Raw genomic sequence first — 19,988 nt, 5'->3', positions numbered from 1 at the left:
GTGCCATGATATATGTATACTTTTCATAGTTTGTATTTGTAATTTATCAAGTAATTCATGTGTACATATTATTTGTATATTACTACCGAGTGATGACACAATATGGACACTGTTAAGTTTATGAGTACGACAATAGATGACAGTAAATATACAATTGTTATCCACATTCATACATAATAGTTTTTTTACTAACCATATTTATAGAAGTACATAGTCATCTAACTTGATTGAGTGCTCTTCTAACCATCAGCTGTGCGAGCGAGATAGCCAATAAAACAATGTACATACAGGGATCTTAATGACACGATCTTTATTTACCATTTGCATTTTAAAGGACCTGTTTCACTACTATCTGATAAGATAGTTTAGATAAACTAATTACTAGATAAATCTGCTTAAAGTTATTTGCCTGTTAGCTCTGCACTTTTGAAACAAAATGTTTGACGCCATCTGTTCGATATGTCACTCAGGCTGTTACAGCAAGCGGTGAAACCGGACACAAGTCTGGGTTGCGTTTAAATGGGCGTTTGCCTAATTTCGTCAGCGTTTAGTTAAACTCAGTTTCAGTAAGTTACCTTGTAGTGGCTTGTAATAAAAATCAAGTTACATATAGATTAGTAACAAATTGAACAGTATTTTATTACTTTATTTATTCTTCAAAATCATGATTTATTCTCTTATTCTCTGTATAGGTAATATATTTTCAATAAAATAAAATCTTAGGTTGTTAACATTAATGAGTGTTGCCATAAGAGGTTCATATTTTTTCCAACAAAATGGAATAACGTAATATTTATATATTTTCGAACGTTTTAATGTTCGAAAAATTATTTCATATTTCGAGTAAGCAATCTTCAGAACTTCAGAATTAGATTCTCACATTGTGTACGGGTTTGGTGGATCAGCCAGAGTGGGGATAGAATGAGCTCGTTTGGTATTATAATCGCACATGGTTGATACAGATATGAAAGAATCCATTATAATATTTATATTGATTATATAAGTATAATTTTCGAATGTCCATATTTGGATGGTTCAATTTTCACAAATACGTTCAAAGCGCTCAAGGTACTGTATTATAAATTACATAATATTTCACGTTAATCTTTATATAGTCCTTATGTATCTAACAGTGTGTTCCACCAATATTATAGTCTATTTAGTTCATATATTACTCTCATTATTTTATTTGGACTAGGCTGTGAGCAATCTGTACATGGGATGATTGTTAATATACTTAATAAATTATTATGTTGCTTTTGAATGTGTTTCCTTTAACCCAGAAATTTTGCTTGTCGTGTCGCAGCATAAGATTTGTAATGAATGAATGAATGAATAAACGAAAGAATGAATGAATGAATGAATGGATGGATGAAAATATTTATTTCAGACTATGTAATGCTCCTAGGAGTATTACACAGATATAAGAACAATATAGGTCTTACATTTCTGTGGAATACTATTTATATTCCTTGGTCACTTAGTCATATTCAGGAATTCCCAGTACCATCTCGTCCAAATTAATGATGGATAGTTTGTCGGGACGCGAAAAGTGGGACGCAAGATGTCTGGCTCAAAAACATCCAGAAAGTGAATGGGAGCCAAAAGCTCAGGTCAAAACAGTCGAGGCAATTATTCAGGCTAAATCTGGATAAGACGAAATTTAGGGCGATGGCGGTCGCAAACATTCAGTAATGAATAGGCACATAGAGTAAGAATTTACCTTACCCTTAGACCTTTATGTAAGCATTCCGTCATTGGATTTTCGTTTTCTGTATTATATTTGTCTATGTGATTTTTTTTGTTTATCTAGCCACAGAACAGCATCTAGCTACCCCACTGTGATTTCTTTCCAGACTTATATAATACTGCCACGTTGGCTATAAATAAAACTGTAAAGAAAAATATATCCATGGATTTAGGAAAATATCATTTCTATAGCTATTTGTCACAATTATCAAGAACCTTATTTCACGGACTTCGTAGGTACAACTTGTACCTACTAATTCAATGCCTTATTTGTACATATTCTATGCGCACAATCGGTTTGTATTTGTCACAGTGACGTTCAGACAGCAGCTAATAAATAAATTCTTATTGAATTTCAAGTTTTTGACCATTATCAAATCGCAAAATATAAAAAAATAAGATCTCTGAACTGAGTCATGTCTATTATACCATTCGATAAATTCACGCGACTGTGTAAAATCATATCTGAGCATGGAGGCGTTATGCAGTCCCTTAAAGATTTGTGGAGGCATGATACATTAAAGGTGATGTAATAGAACAACGAACTCAAATATTATAGGTACTCGTAACATTATAGCATGGATATTCCCTGAAGTTGGTACCGCCCTCATCCAAATCGATCGACTGACTAGAACTGACGAGAATGCAATCTGCGAGTAAAATGTGTATGCTATATATGAATAGGTGCCATAAGCCTTGTGTAAAACAAGTCTGGAGCCCTTCTAATTTACCTAGATCTTATTTAGTGTATGTAATTTTGTGTATGATGAAAAACAATGAGTCATAGCACCCCACATCATCTTTTGTTTTTGAAACATAGCCTATGACAATCACTGGTAAAGGTCTGAGACCCTCAGAATACCCCGCGTCTACAGCAATAGAAAAAAGAACCGTTTTTGAAAGTTTAAAGAGAAATAGCTATTGAAAAATTAAAGTAGGTACGTGCTTCTGTACTTAAAAGCAATTTTCAACTAATTGCGTATTCAGATTTTTCCAGTTAAGTACCTATTTGCCATAGGCGCTGAAAAGGTACCTAAATCGGACATCTTGTGACACAAGGTGACTCTGATTCTGCTCGTCACAAACAGGAAGGTTTCCTCGTCGGCATGGACAGCATGGGGAACAAGTACTACCAGAACTGCAACTACATGCTGGGGCGAAATCGCTGGGTCATCTACAACCCGAACGTCAAATGGGATTACGACGCTAGCCAGGTTTGTATAAAAAACGGTGACCTACCAAATAGATTTACTTTCTTGATGTTTTATAATATGTACCTACCTAAGGATAAGTTTTGTCCCATTCTGTCAATTTCAAATATTGTAAAGTGATTTGAACAAAAACTATTTTCACTTAAGGAGTTTCTGTCGTAAATGACGGCTTTATGATTCAAACAGTACCTACTTAAGTATATGTTTATTCTTAAAGAAAAAAATCCTTCATCGTTACTCAAACCTCTCATACAAACATTATCAATTTAGATCCTAGCTTCCCGTGGCTTCGTTCCCATAAAAATATTATGGAATGAAAAGTAGGGTATGTTACTAAGCATTCAATGTATATAATGACAATGTACTCGTAATAACTGGATAGTTTCGGAAATTCATTGATTAGTTTCAAAGCTTCTTATATTATTGTTATACACACAAACTTACAAATGGCCTTTTTATAGTTAAATGTTAATTTTATATATTAGTACAGATAACATAACTAGTAAACAGTTCACACTAATTTTCGTGGTAAGGTCGAACAGGTACAATCGCAGTGTTCAATGAGATTTTCGCACTCTGTGGTTAGGCAATTTTTTTGATACATCTCGTAGCTAGCGTGGGAGAGTTCACTACGAATGGCGGTCATACATCATTCACTTACGCTCACAAACTATCGTACGTGCCCACTAGTTTTTTATTACATTACTGTATGAAAAATAAGTTCACAAATTAAAATAAAAAAGACTTATCTACGGAAGATAGTCCCATATTGGGATCTCTTAGTTTTCGTAATATAGTGTGTTACTGATTTAGTGTTATAGTTTGTAAGTCGTAGATTACACTGCGTAAGTAACCAAAAATAGACCATGAAGTCATGAAAAATTACATTTTGTTGTTACTCATGTGTACCAGGTGTCGCCTGAGTGGTTCGGCTGGCTGCACTACAAGACCGACTGCAAGCCTTGTGAGGACATCGCCAAGTACTGCATTTGTTGTTGCAGCTGGTAGGTGCCCTGGACAGTCTTTATTATCAAGTGTGTTGTTGCTAACACTGGTGTCAGATTCTATTTAAGTAGTCTAATGGCTGATTGGAATTTTACGACTGTTTTACTTGATGGTCGCCCGCTGCGGCCGCGCTGTCATTGCGATGCGTTAAGTTTATGGTGGAAAGAATACAAAATCTAAGGTTTTGGTTTTTTAACAACTAGCTATTGCCCCTAGCTTTGACTGCGGTCGCCTATGCTTAAACCCGGGTCATTATCTATATATATTTAAAATTTCATCAAAATTAGCCGTTTAGTCGTGATAGTGTGACAGACAGCTCTCGCTAGATCAGAAATAGAATGTTACCCATGCATAGGTTCAGACGGCATTTGTACCAAAGTCTGCGTAGGGTTCGAATTTTAAAAAAATTGTTAAAACCACCAGGTATCACCGCTGGTTGCTGCCCTACCAGGAAAACGCCACGGGCACAGAGAAAGCTTACTACCCCTATAGCACCGTGAAGAGTCATATATCTGTTTGGGATGGTAAAACAAGTTCCTTTTTTGTATGAAACACAACATCGTAGATATTTTGCTAGCTCCATACTGTCGGCTCAATCAGATCTCTTCGCGAATGATCGTATATTGCGTAAATTGTATCAGAGTTTATTTTCACCGCAAGGAAAAACCAACAATGTTACAAACTAAACCACCGCAAGAAATTGCAGAAATTTGGCGAATTATTTGCCGATAGCGGTGGAGCACGCATAAAAAAGTTTGCTGGGTGAGCTTAAAATATTTATTTCTGTAAACAGCAAAGAGATGGCGTTAGCCGTAACCTTTTTATAATGAATTTATGATTGACCTAATTTCACACGGACTCAACGAACCGATAAGTTCGTTAATTAATTTTAATAACTGTTGTAATCACTGATCAACTTTTTGATTAATGGCTGTTGGGAATAAAATTAAATTAATTAAGAGGGATATTTTTTATATAAGTATAAATTAAAATTACGAAAATTCGGGACCCTTCAGTCGATACCATTTACTATATTATTATCAAAACTAACAACAAACAGATCTTTCCTAGTCACAATATAGTTATTTAATATATTTTTAAAGGATTGACAAATGAAAGCATGAGCAATTGAATGTCAACTTTTATTTCACAGTGTTTTAGGGAATGGTGATTTCAGTGAAGGAAAACATCGTGAGGAAACCTGCACTCTAGATTATAGTTTACATTATCACTCGGTATATGGTCGTAATTTTATATAAGCCTTTAGGCGATTTGACTAAAATCTAAGTAAGGTTTAATTAACCATTCGATAATAAGAGGAAAACATGATAACATCTGGAGATGTAATTGTATTTGTAAGCGAAAATATGAATTAGGTACTAGATGTTGCCCGGGGCTTCGCTCCCGTGGGAATGAGAGTCTATAGCAATCTTGGATAATGTACCTTTCTAATAGTATAAAAATTTTTGCCTCGAACATAAAAACTCTCACAAACGCTTACCGCTTTATAATAATAGATGAATTAATTAAGTAAGGCTTTTTATTTTCAGGTTGTGCAGTCACCAATCGTCCAGTCTGTTGAAGATAGATCTTTTTTGGAATTGCATTATAAATTTCGTGACTTTTGATTATGCAATAAAAGATAATAATAATCACGGTTGTCTGATTTTGACATAAATATTTAAAAATATATTAGTCACATTTTATAGGTCTTATGACGGGGTAGAATGATCGAATTTGCAATGGGTTTACATAGGTAAATAGTAAATATTTATGTATAAATCGTGTGATTTATACATATATATTTATCGTTTATTCTTTGTAGAATGAGTTAGCTCTAAAGTGTTGTTTTGGGATACTAACTCAACGATGCATTCACATATACATATAAAGTAGACTAGCTGCGCCCCGGGGCTTCGCTCTCGTAGTAATTTCGGGATAAAATGTACCCTATGTGTTACTCCAGGTTATTTCTACCCGTGTTGTCAAGTTTCATAACAATCGGTCCAGTAGATTTCCGTGAAAGAGACACAGATACACCTCACATTTATAATATTAGTCGCATAAACATCAAAGATCCAGCTTGATCTGAAAAAGATCGTTTTCCATCTTGATCTGACTGACATCCAGTGTAGAAGTCCGGCGTGATGACAATGGTCACAGGGGCAGAGGTCGTCCTAGTACCTACTAATCGCCTCTATATTAAAACAACGTGAGTTCTAAATAGAATTTTCGCTAATTTCTTTTTAATTTTCTACTCGCATGCTTGTTGCTTTGCTCAACTACTATTTTAATAATTACTAAGTTTTTAAAAGTTAACTATTAAAATAGTACGCAATAGAAAGTATTGGGGTTAACCCAATCTGTGTGATATGTACATATAAATAGGTTTATTTATATTACCTATATCACAAGAACATGTTGAAGGTAGGACTATGTCCCTAAATTCCCATACACAAATTATGTACTTAGGTCCTAAACAATGCGTACATACTATTAATTTAATGTTTTTTCTAAATTTCGAATAATTTTTTTAAAGTCATATCAGTCATTTCTGATATGCAACAGACAGTACTTAAATATTTATTGCGTGTTGCGTGTCAGAAATGACTGATATGTGAAACCGTAATATTAGAAATTTTATGTAAGTATGATTTTATGTTTATTGCATAAAGAAATTCATACTTACCATACCTATACCTACTTCATTTATTCTTAGAAGTCTTATATTTTTATAACTGGAATGTATAAAGCTAAATGAATTTTATTTAGTATATGTAATGTAAAATAGTAAAACATATAAATATAGGTACATAAGTTATACCCAATGATCTGTATTCTTATACCATTGGTAAAAATATGTATCAGTCCGCTCTATCAGTAATTCAAAATACAAATTCTCTAATCACAGTAAGTTGACTAAATCAGTTAAATGCAAACAACGCAAAACAAATATTAAACATACAATTTCCCAATTACAAATTGGACTAAGAAAATTATTATCAAGCCGCGCCGCGCCGGTCTGTAGCTAACTTCGGCGTCATAACAATATTTGGCGCGCAGTGGATGGGGCCTGGTGAGAGGCGTGTCGGGGGGCGGAGCACCCACTTTCAGAGCGCGGAGTCTGGTGGCCCGCAGCAGTCGGCCGGCCACCTGCGGCAAAGGCGGTGTAATGCCACGCGAGTGAGTGACGTGCTGTGGGGCAAAGGCCCGCTCGTTCGAAAATAGAAAACGGAAAAATTGAACCCCAGACCCAGATGGGAGTTTACGAGGAGCGGGGCACGATGCACTGGGTAATATTTTTAAAACGTTTATTCTTTTTTTGTGTTTGAATTTCAAGTTTTTATTCAGTTTAAAAATTTGTTGTTAGAGTTTTTTTTTGTACCTATAATATATTTTTTAAATTTATTTTTAGTGAATTGTACCTATTATTTATTTCGTTCTAATCTAAGGTCTAAATGTCACGTACGCTTGATATGAGCAGTGGCAACAAACATCATGAATTTATTTGTACATTTGTTTATTAACAACATCAAAAGGATAATTTTAAATCATACACGTACGTGTAATACCTTGATGGAGTGTTATTTATTCATAGTAACTAATATTAATGAGTCACATTGAATGAGCAAAAATGAGTTCCATTTTCACTCTTTATTTACCCAACCATAGACATTTTTTTTTGTTTTGTTATTCATATGGAAACCAACCATAGACCATATAGCTTAGAGTGCTGAGAAAAACATATCACAGGAAGTGGAAAGATTGGTTTCCATGTTGACAAAGGATATTTTCTAACTACCACTTGTATCCTGAATAAAACGAATGTGCCCAACATAAATAAATTCACGCGATGAACCCGCGCGCTTAATATAAAAGGTCTGACCTTAATTATTATGATTATTTTAATATTGATAAGAGTTGTGAACTGCGTAGCTGTGTGCATGTGTTTATATTTTTATTCTATTTATTAGATAAGTATAATGGACACTTACCTAATAAATAGAATAGTATTTTTTGGATACGGGGTTAGTAATAGGCTTGTATAAGGCATTATAAAAAATACTACACGTTTTGAACACCAATAATTATTATTTTATACTATATTATACCAATAATTTTTAAATAATTATTTTACATTGTAAAAATGCTATGCTATAAATATTTATTAGTGTTTTAATGCTATACATTTATTTATTCGTTCGATAAGTTAATTCATAGTTGAATGATTAGAAAAGAATAGGTTTTAATGAGTTGAAATCTTTTTAACCATTAATAGTAAGGAAGAGCACGGTCTGTAACTAAGCACTGAACAAAAGAAAAACTTTTAATAATACCTACTAATGATTAACAATATTATAACTTACTCAAACAAATATAAATTATACAACTAGAAATCAATTTTATTTATTTCACATGATGATGGACAACATAAATACACCTTATTGATTTGATAAGCAAATTTATTTGTTATTTATTTGATTATATTAATTACAATTAGCTTCTTTAAATTGAAAAATAGATAGTTGGACATAAACTTACTGTGATAGATAGACCATAGATTATCGAAAAATATAAATGGCGGTTCGCTTTTTAAAATAATATTATTAACGTATACCGACTTCTGAAAAAAATGTTTAAAAAAATGCCCTTCATATGACATATTAGAGACTTGACTTAAATTTCCCAGCGGTTTTGCTCCCGCGGGAATTTTGGGAACACAGATTGACTTGGCGCGTTCGAACACTCTTCAGCATTATTATGAATAGGTACCTATTTAGTATATAAATATATTTAAAATAAAAGTTATACAAATCCAACGTAGATGATATCGGAATTATAGTACTAACACATTCGTGCTATTTATTATAAGTCACTACAAAATTGAAATATATATATACATATGTAACATAACAATTCCACTAGTATTATAAATGCCAAAGTTTATGATATATCCATATGTGTGTGTATGTCTGTTACTCCTTCACGAAAAATCTACTGGACGTTATAAAATCTGGTACACGAATAGAAAATAAACTGGAATATCACACAGGGTACTTTTTGTCTCGAAATTCACACAGGAGCGAAGCCCCGGGGCCCAACTAATTTAGTTGGGTGAAGAATAAGATCAATATTTTTAAATCGCTAATAGGATCAATTTCGTACACCACGTTACTCGTTAAATGTAATAATTAAATCAATTTCGATTGTAATTAATTATATTTAACCACAATCATTTTGGAAATTTCCAGATTTTATTGGTGTAATTTTTGCATTGAGTTTTTATTTAGTACACTGTGGCTTTTCTCACTTGAACCTTAAAAGCGGTGAAAACCTTTTTTTAATTTCGATAAGTACTTAATTGAAATTGTTTGTGCATATTTGATAAATTGTGTCATAACTATAAAGAAGTTTATTGAATCTTGAAAGTTATGCAATACATTCTACAAAATGTACATCTTCGCATTCATATTTAATACTAACAATTTGTTTGTGGTTAGTGTGATTTTTTTTTAAATTTGTTGTAAAAAATCTGCCAAAAAAATATATTTTCTTTCTTTCTTCTTACTATTAACTGGTTATTTGGTTTCTTTCGTGGGTCTAATAGAAGAATTTTTTATAGAATCAAGTAATACTTACCTTTATACTTAGTTTCTTATTTGTAAGTTTTATTGGCCTGAATTGCTTCGAGGAAAGGATTGTATGGCCGTGTCCCTTTTTTTTGCTCGACTTGGGGGGGGGGGGGGCACTGCCGTGTCCCCAGATAATGTAAATAAACAAAAAAAAAAAAGATTACGCTTTCTTTTGTTAGTTTTTGAAGTACTTTTGATAAAATTACATAACAATTTACAAACAAACCATCGCCAATTGACAATAAGAGATTTTTATATAAGACCTGACCTCGGTGATGCAGTGGTAAGGTTCTTGCCACTAAACCGACGAGAGGTCCCGGGTTCGATCCCCGGTCGGGTCATGATGGAAAATGATCTTTTTCTGATTGGCCCGGGTCTTGGATGTTTATCTATATATGTATTTTCTATATATGTATTTGTTATAAAATATAGTATCTTTGAGTTAGTATCCCATAACACAAGCCTCGAACTTACTTTGGGGTTAGCTCAATCTGTGTGATTTGTCCTTATATATTTATTTATTATTATTTATAAGATATTAATATATGGATTAGCATCTACCATAAGCATTTATTATATTAATTTTCATTTATATTACATTTCGTACAAAAAACCAAACACATTTTATATATAAATATTCGATTATATTATAAACTAGAGGCCCGTCCCGATCGTCTCGGTCAATAATATAATAGATTATACATGTAAACCTTCCTCAGAAATCACAATGTCTATTGGTGAAAACCGCATGAAAATCCGTGCATTAGTTTATGCTTTTATCGCGAACAGACAGTCAGACGCGGAAGCGGACTTTGTTTTATAATATGTATAGGATGATTTAGATACAATATTATGTGTATCAAGGACTACGGTAGGAGCGGAGCGAGCCGTGGTCGCCGCCGAAACAAATATACGAGTAATAGGCCTACGCCCCACACCCGTCGTCGTTCACTTAATACCGAATGCCATCCCACTAATATTATAAAGGCTTGTGTGTTTGTTACTTCTTCACACAAAAACGGCTAGGTAATTTTTCTTTTATTTTGGCATTGAGGTAGCTGATATCTTGGATATTAACTTTTAGGGTACTTTTATCCCGAAAGTCTCACAGGCGCTTTATATGGTAGGTGGCGCTTCTGTGCATAAAATTAAAAACGCAAGTAATTGTTTTAAATAATTACAACCAATTATATAACGCGGGTAACACCGTGGGGTGCAGCTGGTTTCTAATAAACTAACACCATTATTCGTAAAAAGTTACCATGCTTTAAGCTAAAATATGTTTTGTCACTGTTGCACTTTACAATATTTGACATTGACAAAACGAAACAAGACACACTTAAGCTTAAAAGTATGCTTGAAATTATTTATGATTAACAGGATAATTTTATATATAAAAACAGTTTAAATTACTTAATTCATTTAACGTGTTTACACATACTTTTACTTGTATGATTAAATTTCGACGTGCCTATACATTTTTAATCATCTTTCCAAACTTTTCAATTTGATACTCACACTCTCATAATTGTCAACGTTGGCAAACATTTTATTAAACTACTAGCAGCCAGACCCGGCTTCGCTCGGGTGAAAACATAATAATTATAAATCTTAATCTTCCCCAGGAATCTCACTACCTATTGGTGAATATCGCTTGAGAATCCGTGAAGAAAACTTCTCACCATCTATTTAAAATATCGTTTTAGAATCCGTGCAGTAGACAGACGCGCAGGCAGACAGCAGAGTACTTTATTTTATATAATATGTATATGAATGTAAGAAACATTTTTCTTTTTGCTATTTATGGAGCGCATATTTATTATGTAATGTAGGGAATTGCTATATAAGGAATTTAATGATACATATAATAATTGAGATTAAAGATAACTATATAGATGTTGCCCGGGGCTTCGCTCCCGTGGGAATTTTGAGATAAAATATAGCCTATAGTAATCTTGGATAATGTACCTTTTTAATATAGGTAGTTTGGGAGATTATCCGCCTCAAACATACAAACTCACAAACGCTTACCTCTTTAAATAATAGTATAGATAAACAAGTTTCAGATTTTTATTATTGTATGAGAAATCGATCATGTCAAAAGAAAGAATGAGAAAATCGGTAAATACGTAACGCTGCCAATTAGTGAATGAGTTATTTAATCATAAACATACAAATTATATTGCAAGTAATTTTAGAACCCTGTAGTGGCATTATATTTATATGTTTATTTCTCACGTCAGTTGTAATCAGAATTTAAAAAAATGTAGGTTTAATTTAAAATGAAAAATACTTCGTGGACTTTTGTTTTTATAATGAAGTCCCTTGCCGTGCTTCGCTTCTTGCGATAGACTCTATACTAAGTACTAAGAGGATTTCATCTGTTTTCATAAATGAAGTTGTTCAGTCAGGCGGGAACTGTGCAAACGAGAAATGGTAGTATAGGAACCTACCTTGGCTAAATAAAAACATGTTATTTATTCTTTCCAAATGTTTAAATACCACTTCGAACTGTAACATTAACTGTACACGTAAATTTCGATGCAATATCGAATTTTCTATTCAATATTCTATTGCATTGAAAAATGTTAGTATATTCGGATAACATCAAAGTTCCATCGGGAAGTAATTTTGTTTGGATTCCCAGAAAAGCCATATGCATTAGTTAGGTAGGTATTTTAAATATTTGCGCTGTTTGTTATGTTTTTAAAGTTTTTTTTTTAATATAACCAACATCTGTAGTTTCGTTTTACACATATAATATTGAATTCTGTTATTTATACATGTTAACTATGTTGCACCTATAGGTGGATTTCACAAGTGAATATATTATAATTTTTATTGCTCCTTTAAATGTAGCTATTTCTAGTGCCACAGAATAACATCAGCACAGAATGGAAGTTGGTTAAATAGGAGTACAATTAAACTGATAAAAAAACAATACGTATGCCAAGCCTTTTATATTCTTAAATAAATTACAACTTCGGCTCTTCTCTCTTAAATAGGTAAAGTGCACCGTGGACCTCCATAACTCGACTACATCTATTTTATAGAAGCCCTTCGACCTCCCTTCAAAAACTTGACATCTCACCTGCCAGGTTAATTTCAATTAGATAATAAAATAATTTTATTTTCAGTCGACAAGATTCATTGACAACGTTAGTATTATTAGCGCAGTAAGTAGGTAGGTTGGTATAGTAGGTATACATACTATGACTATGTAATTCAAAAATTTGCAATGGGTACATTTAATATATTCGTAATATTTTCGTATTGGCCCTGTAAATGAGGCCCAAAGGGTATTTATTTTGCTATTAGGTCGAGTCATGTTACAGTCAACATAAAAAATAGTTTGTTAACATTACTTAACATACAAATCACCCAAATTCAGCGTTATTTCCGACGACGCGTAGAGGTCCATTTAGAGACTGTACCATTGACTGTACCAGGTTGGCGGCTTGCCTACTTGATTTACAAAATGTTTGTTTGTTATAAATGTATAGTGTGAAAAATAAGTAGATACATAAATGTATGTATGTAAGTGTATGTGAGGTAACACTGATTTTCCATAATTGTTTTGTGCCGTCCATTGGTCAGTAGGGCTTACTGTGTACACTGCACACCGTATAGTGGAGAGTTCGCGAAGTGTAATCGCCTCTATTGCTGTCACACATTACTTTGTGAGTCATAAACTGAGCTTAGGAATGGTTCCTTACGGTGGCTATATAAAACACAACAGTTCTATCCATAATATAAAATAAGACAGTAAAATAAAAAATCAAAATGTTTTTCTAAAATAATTGTTCTGCAAATTCTTCCTTAAGCTTTTGGTTGCTTTAAGTGGAACGCGTTTATTAATTACGATGGTGGAGTAAGTTTGCAAGTAATTAAGCTCGATAGTGTTAAAGCTCCCGATAAGCTTTGTGGAAACGCGAAGTTTCCTGGAAGTGTTGATAACCCGTGCAGCGGGTGGGAGTGTCGGCAGCCGTGGCCTTCTTACCAGCGGTAATAATAAAAGTTCAGCTTTATTTATATGAATAACTGAAATGAAATTTCTTCATTTCAACTAATCGACCATTTGACCGGGTTAACAACAAAATGTTTAAAGACATTTTAACAATCAAACACGATAATTAAATGTCATTTGAATTTATCAAGCGTTTTTTTAACTATATTATGCCCGTGTAAACTTTTTACGGGAACAGTTATCTTTCCGGGATGAAAGGTACCCTATAACTTTTTCCATACATAAAACTACATACCTATATGCACAATTTCAAGAAGATTGGTTGAGTAGATAGAGCGTGAAGAGGTAACAAACTTATAATTTCGCATTTATTATAATGTAATATTATACTTAAAAATTGTATACTGATTAAAGGATTTTACTAATTTCTTGGCTGCAAAGTTATTGACGTCACAGGATATTGTTTTTTTGACAGTAGAAAAAAGTAACCGATAAAAACTCACATCTTGTAATTTGGTTAATAAAGTGAACAAAGGGCTAAATTATTTCGTTTCATTCAACAACATTCATTTATTCGCGTACAATATCAATTCCAATTGAACGCATAAAATCTCACACGAGATTCAGTATGAGGTACGCATATTGAACAAATTTTCATACTGGTAGGTCGATACCTACATAGATTGTACTATTGGATGTAATCCGCAGTGTAAAACCCCAGGCCCTGTAACCCCTAGGCGTTCCACTAGACAGTGGAACGCCTAGGGGTTACACTGCCTGGCGGAGGGCCTAGGGGTACACTGCGAATTACATTCACCAACATTGAACAATGATGTGGAATTTTAATTTTCAAAGTGTTGCCAAAATCTTTTTTGCCCTTCCAACTGTCATTAAGTTTAAAGCATCTATCTACCTATAAAAGATCTTATGCCACGGGTGGCGTGTGACGTCTGGTCCCGTCATAGAAAAGGACCACTCCATATCCTCTCGTGGATGTCGTATAAGGCGACTAAGGGACACATTAGTCTTAACAGCTGATAGACAATATTAGCATTCCCAACGAGGGTTGACATCAGGCAGGCTGTAAAATCATAGCCAAATCTTCGAAATTAAATGGTATTTTTTTAAAACGAACTTTGGGCTTTGGGGCGTCATAGTTCCGAATATAACCGGGAGCTAACACGCGAGGTTCAGAGTGAGTTTATTGTACATCATATGCTACTATAGGTTAAACTTGATGTAAAGGCATTATCTACCAATTCACGCTCAGGATAGTGTGTAAATGTTATTTTAGGCGTGTAAACGATACCTTCGTATACCTTTGTAATATTACATTAAACATTACACAGTAAATACATTTTAAGACATAAATGAACCTGCACATATACCAGTGATAAACATACATATAAATATTTACAGAAATATATATATATGTATCTTACAGAGCTACAATAATAATAATATTGTCGTGTCACTGACTTCGTGAAATGAGCTAGTTTTGTAGTGTTCTTTTAATTACATCACACGCAATAAAAATCACTAAAAGGGAGTTCCAAATACGTACAGCCGTAAAGCAAAAGAATTGGCGAAAATTGAGTGGCCCATGAGAGTGGCAAGACGCAAGTTATTAATGCATACACTTGAATGCAGGTTCCTGTCATGAGTGCTTCTAAAGAAGTAACATTTAAAACTCTAATGACCCAGTCATTATAATATACGAAACGATTAAACAAATAGTTATTAAGATAACACAGAATATACAAATATCTACGCTGGCAGTTTGAAGTTAGCCAGTTGAATACGGTAAGAAGGTTATGATCTTTGCTTGATCAAAATATAAATCCAATGCAGTTATTCAAAAGTTGCTTCAGTTTCTTCAATTCTTAGTCTAAAAAATAATACATCATCGCATCGAATGTTCAATGTTTGTGTGTGTGTGTAGTCCGCAGTTTTACCGTTTTTATCGCTCTAAGCATTTTTTTTTCTAGTAATAAGAATCTAGTAATAATTTCAAACTCGCGGCTGCACCGATTTTTTTTAACACAAATGTAGTAAAAAGCATTGCATAATATCTATGCAAAATTATCGACAATGCTTTTATACGCGCGTGATTGCGTATATTTTCCATACTTACAGTTATTTACATTTGCGACTTCTACACCACATTAGATGATAAGCTTTAGTATTTCTATTCGATAATTCAAGATTGTTAGAATAAATACGGCGTGAATTGATATCAAACATAAAACTTTTCGCATTAATGTAAAAATATTATTTAGGATAATATTAGACGGATAATATTAAGTATAGAGTTCACGGCTGCCCACTGGAACTATGTATCATAATAACAAATATCGACAATATGCGTGGTGTAACCATAGATAAAAGAAATGGGGTAACAGAGTGGCAGGGACGCTGCCGCCATAGGGTTTCAAAAAGTGAAGTATTTAAAACAAAAATTATCATTTTTTTATTATTAAATCTCAACTTCGTGTTCAATATTTGAAAAAGCTGGTGTACATAAACAAAGTAGAAAAATAAATTAAATCATTATTAATAATTCATAAAATTAAAATCCAAACATTTGACATGTCTGGCCGTCCAAATCAAAAGGGACCTTGTGGCGGGTGGCACTTAGGTCTTTATTGCCGTTGTTCGAATACAAAACGACGGCAATAATGACGTTAGTGCCGGGCGCCATAAGGTCCCTTTTGATTTGGACTGTCACATTTTATTAATGATTGAATTAAATTACAGTAAAATATTTAAGTTATGATGATTTTAAAATACAATTACATGAAAAATGTAATTGTATTTTAAAAATACCGTTTCAAAATCAATTATAATGGAGATGATCCCATTATAATTGATTTTGAAACGGACTTCCTTCATGAACTACCAACTAGGTTTAGTTCAAGAGTAAGGTGAAAGACTATATTACTTTGAAAATTAATTGAAACAACTTCTTTTTAAAGGTACATAATTGAAAGTTGCCAGCCCTAATTTTACTAGTATACGAGTATCTTGAAAGTGCTCTCGAAATAACGCGAGAAACAATTTTTTTGTTGTTACTAAAAATAATTATCTTCACAGTGAATTATGACCGCTATATTTACACCACTACGGAGAATATAGAATGGAATTAATTAGGTATGTTCTTCATACTGAAATGTTTTATAACGTATACTTATTTGAGTGTAAAGGTATCAAAAAGACGATGACTACGCTACACTAAAACTTATGTTTGCAAAGACATTTAAGAGTCGTAAATTTCCTCAAGTCTCTTTAATTCCACAGGACAAATCATAGATTGTAGACGAGTTTGGTTGTCCACAAACATGTGTGAGATCTTAACACAGGACGAGTCGACTCATCTCTGCCAGATACATAGAAAAAAAAAATATGTCAGATGCAATTTTTCTTAGACCTTTTCATGACGTGACCTGCTGCTGGTCAAAGGTTTCTTATTTTCCCACCTACCTCTGTCTAAGGCAGTTTGCCCATTATTTCAATTTAATGAGGCCATCTCGCCATTTACTCATTGGTCGCTCCACCAGCACTCAGATCAGATACTAATATTCAACAAATTTTCCAGCAACAGAGTGAGAGGTACCTATCATCGGCTTACGAGGGGGGTGGCGAGCTATCACCGGCGGCGCCGGCCGCGTCGCCGGGTTCGCCGCGGGACTGCACCTCGTGCCGCAAGCGCGAGCCGCCCGACGAGCCGCCGCAAGCCGCCGCCGATGACCCCTGCGCCGGCTGCGGAGCCCGCATCACCGACCGCTACTATCTGCTGGCTCTGGAGCGACGCTGGCACACTCCCTGCCTCAGGTGCTGTGAATGCAAGATGCCGTTGGACTCCGAACAGCGGTGCTATGCCCGCGACAGCAACATCTTCTGCAAGAACGATTATACTAGGTCAGTGGAGTTTTATTAATTGCTTTTGTTGACAGAAAGACGTCACGTACTGCGTCGAGTACCTACTAATATATGTATGAAATACACTCCTTATAACGTATATAAGTCATGGATAAAAGAATGGTGTCAGGTGTAAGTAAATTGAAACTAAAGGGAGAGGACCAGTGAGAGGACACTGACCAAAAGTGGAGTTCATAAGGTGGAGATGATGTTATTGATTTCTGTCGAGTCGTGGTGTGTAAGCTGGCCAACAGCATCACTACTCTATCGTGTGCACATTTCCAATTTCCATACAGATTATAATTATTATTGTCCAATCCGTCCAGTAGATTTTGCGTGAAAGAGTAACACACATTCATCCTCACAAACTTTCGCAATAATAATATTAGTAGCATATATTTAATTTTCGATTTAATTTAAATTCGCTTATGTCTTTTAGAGAGAGTTTTATATTAAAATACTCATATTAAGTACCCACCAATTTGATTAACAAATAGCCTTATATATTGAACAATTAACAATAAAGACGAACAGAAATACAGAAAATAAACACTGTATAAAACAAGATGCATCAGTTTTTCTGACACGCAGTTACCAGGAATAATTTTTATGACGCTCTGCGATCATTATAATTTGTTCTTGCGCATTCGCTCTGCCGATCATAAGCACATATTTCAACCAATAAAAATACTGAAGTGGAATACCAATAACGCATTGGTACAGTCGACTTGAGAAGCTGCTACCTTTAAACCCCGCGCCGGGGTAACAACGGCGAATTGCATTCTGAACAGGTTGGCGTGTTGTCGAGTGTACAGCCATAAATTCTATGAAGAAACTATTAAAGAAACGGCAAGTACGTACACATATGTGCATAGTTACGCATCTACTAATTACTAGTATCATAAATGAATCTATATCATTTGAAATTACATTTTATTTACAAAATTGTTTACGATAAATAACTTGCCGATAGAATTTTGGTCGGTCCTATACTTGATATTTATTACGAAATGTGTTGAATTTGATTAGAGCTCTCCTAATATGATCGGAATATTCTGTTATTTTATATAACGTGTCCAAATCACGTTATATAAAAATCTTGCAAGTTAAATTTAACACAGTTCTTAAGCTTGTATGAGCTGAAATTTGGATTGCAACAAAATGAAAATTTAAGACGATGATCGCCTTAAAAGTAAGATAAAACTTGTCACTGAGAATTCGTGAAGGTCAGGAATGAATATCTGCGCAAGCAAGTGTGTAGCAGTGAACACTGGACGATTTTAAATATTTTGTTACAGCCCGGAGTGTTGACATTGATCTCTTTTAAGGGCACTTAAAAGAGATCAATGCTTTAGTGGAGACTTATTGCACCTATGGCTATTACTCAGTCGGCCTGTGCGACTGTATATCATTTTTTAATTACCTTTGCACCTCCGAGTCCTTGGTTTCCACGCGTTTTACGACAATAAACAGAGAATTAGTCTGTGTCTATGTGAATTGAATAAATCTTCATTATCGATTTTGATAAGGTAATTTTAAATTGATGTTTAATGATAACGATCTCCTCGACATATTATGAAGTCCTCATAAAATGTATTTTTCACTTCTTTTGCTCGTAAAATTTCGTAGTTGGATGTAGGTTGCCTTAATTGAGATTTTGTCTGGTCTAGAGCATAAAGTGAAATTTCCTAGTAAAATGTTAATCTTCGTCTAACCAAGGGCGCACATATAGAAATTAAGTATAATAAACACATTTTTAACTATGTTTGTTTTTATATTCTTAATAAAATTAGGCTAAATAAATACTAATTTGTTATCACAATAAAAATTTTGAATCTGAATTTTATTAACGTTAAATTTCGCAGGATAATGAAATATAATTATTTCACGTGTGTAAACAACAAATAACGAGCGCCATTTATTGTGTGACGATGAAAGCAAATAGGTTGTAATACGCTGTATATACTTATATTAAATGGTTTTTTCCTTAACAAAAATATTCTAATAATATTTATAACACTAGCGGCTCGTCCTGACTTCACTAGGGTAAAAACATACATAATAATTTACATACATTCAGGTGACAACTGCAAGAAAATCCGTGGAGTAGTTTTTTGAGTTTATCGCTAACAAACAGACAGACGCGGCAGAGAACTTTAAGGATTCAGGTTTGGAGTACGTACTTCTTCGAAATAAACCTGCCGCCTGCGATTTTGTCTGCGTATAATGTTCTTATTTACATCCGTCTATCATTTTAAGAATCTATTAAATCGATCGAAGTTGATTCAGATAGGTATATCAAATAGTTTAGTTTCGGAGCGCTAAGAATTTCTGATCATAAATCGAGGTGTGAACTAATAAAGTTTTGAATATTTGTCTTCTGTCTTGTCAATGAAAGTGGATTATTGTAATAATCTAGTTTGTTATGATATGTGCTGTATTATAGATAATACATAGAAGTATTAAAAATGTCAACGAAAACATTCTTCCCAAGAAACATCGTCT

At 33.8% G+C, this 19,988-nt stretch overlaps 2 protein-coding genes across 4 annotated transcripts in view; both read left to right on the top strand.

Moving 5' to 3' along the window:
• Positions 1–2,040: 2,040 nt before the first annotated feature.
• LOC128683007 (probable NADH dehydrogenase [ubiquinone] 1 alpha subcomplex subunit 12) lies at positions 2,041–5,618 on the top strand. Its single transcript, XM_053768136.2, has 5 exons — positions 2,041–2,273; positions 2,838–2,963; positions 3,873–3,964; positions 4,389–4,489; positions 5,516–5,618. The coding sequence occupies exons 1-5, from the start codon at positions 2,166–2,168 to the stop codon at positions 5,545–5,547; spliced, it is 459 nt and encodes a 152-aa protein (XP_053624111.1). The 5' UTR covers positions 2,041–2,165; the 3' UTR covers positions 5,548–5,618.
• Positions 5,619–7,074: 1,456 nt separating this feature from the next.
• The window catches only part of LOC128682992 (protein apterous-like), an 81,848-nt gene continuing 68,934 nt past the window's right edge, over positions 7,075–19,988 (top strand). Inside the window, exons 1-2 of one of the 3 annotated variants that reach the window (XM_053768102.2) lie at positions 7,075–7,258; positions 17,161–17,483. In XM_053768102.2, the coding sequence (XP_053624077.1) occupies positions 7,223–7,258; positions 17,161–17,483 (359 nt within the window). In that variant the 5' untranslated portion in view covers positions 7,075–7,222. The remainder of the gene's footprint in view (positions 7,259–17,160; positions 17,484–19,988) is intronic. The other 2 variants (XM_053768101.2, XM_053768100.1) reach the window with 2 other exon arrangements.

This window comes from Plodia interpunctella, chromosome Z, assembly GCF_027563975.2.
Source record: "Plodia interpunctella isolate USDA-ARS_2022_Savannah chromosome Z, ilPloInte3.2, whole genome shotgun sequence".
NCBI lineage: Eukaryota > Metazoa > Arthropoda > Insecta > Lepidoptera > Pyralidae > Plodia > Plodia interpunctella.
This window is presented reverse-complemented; position numbering and strand designations above follow the sequence as displayed.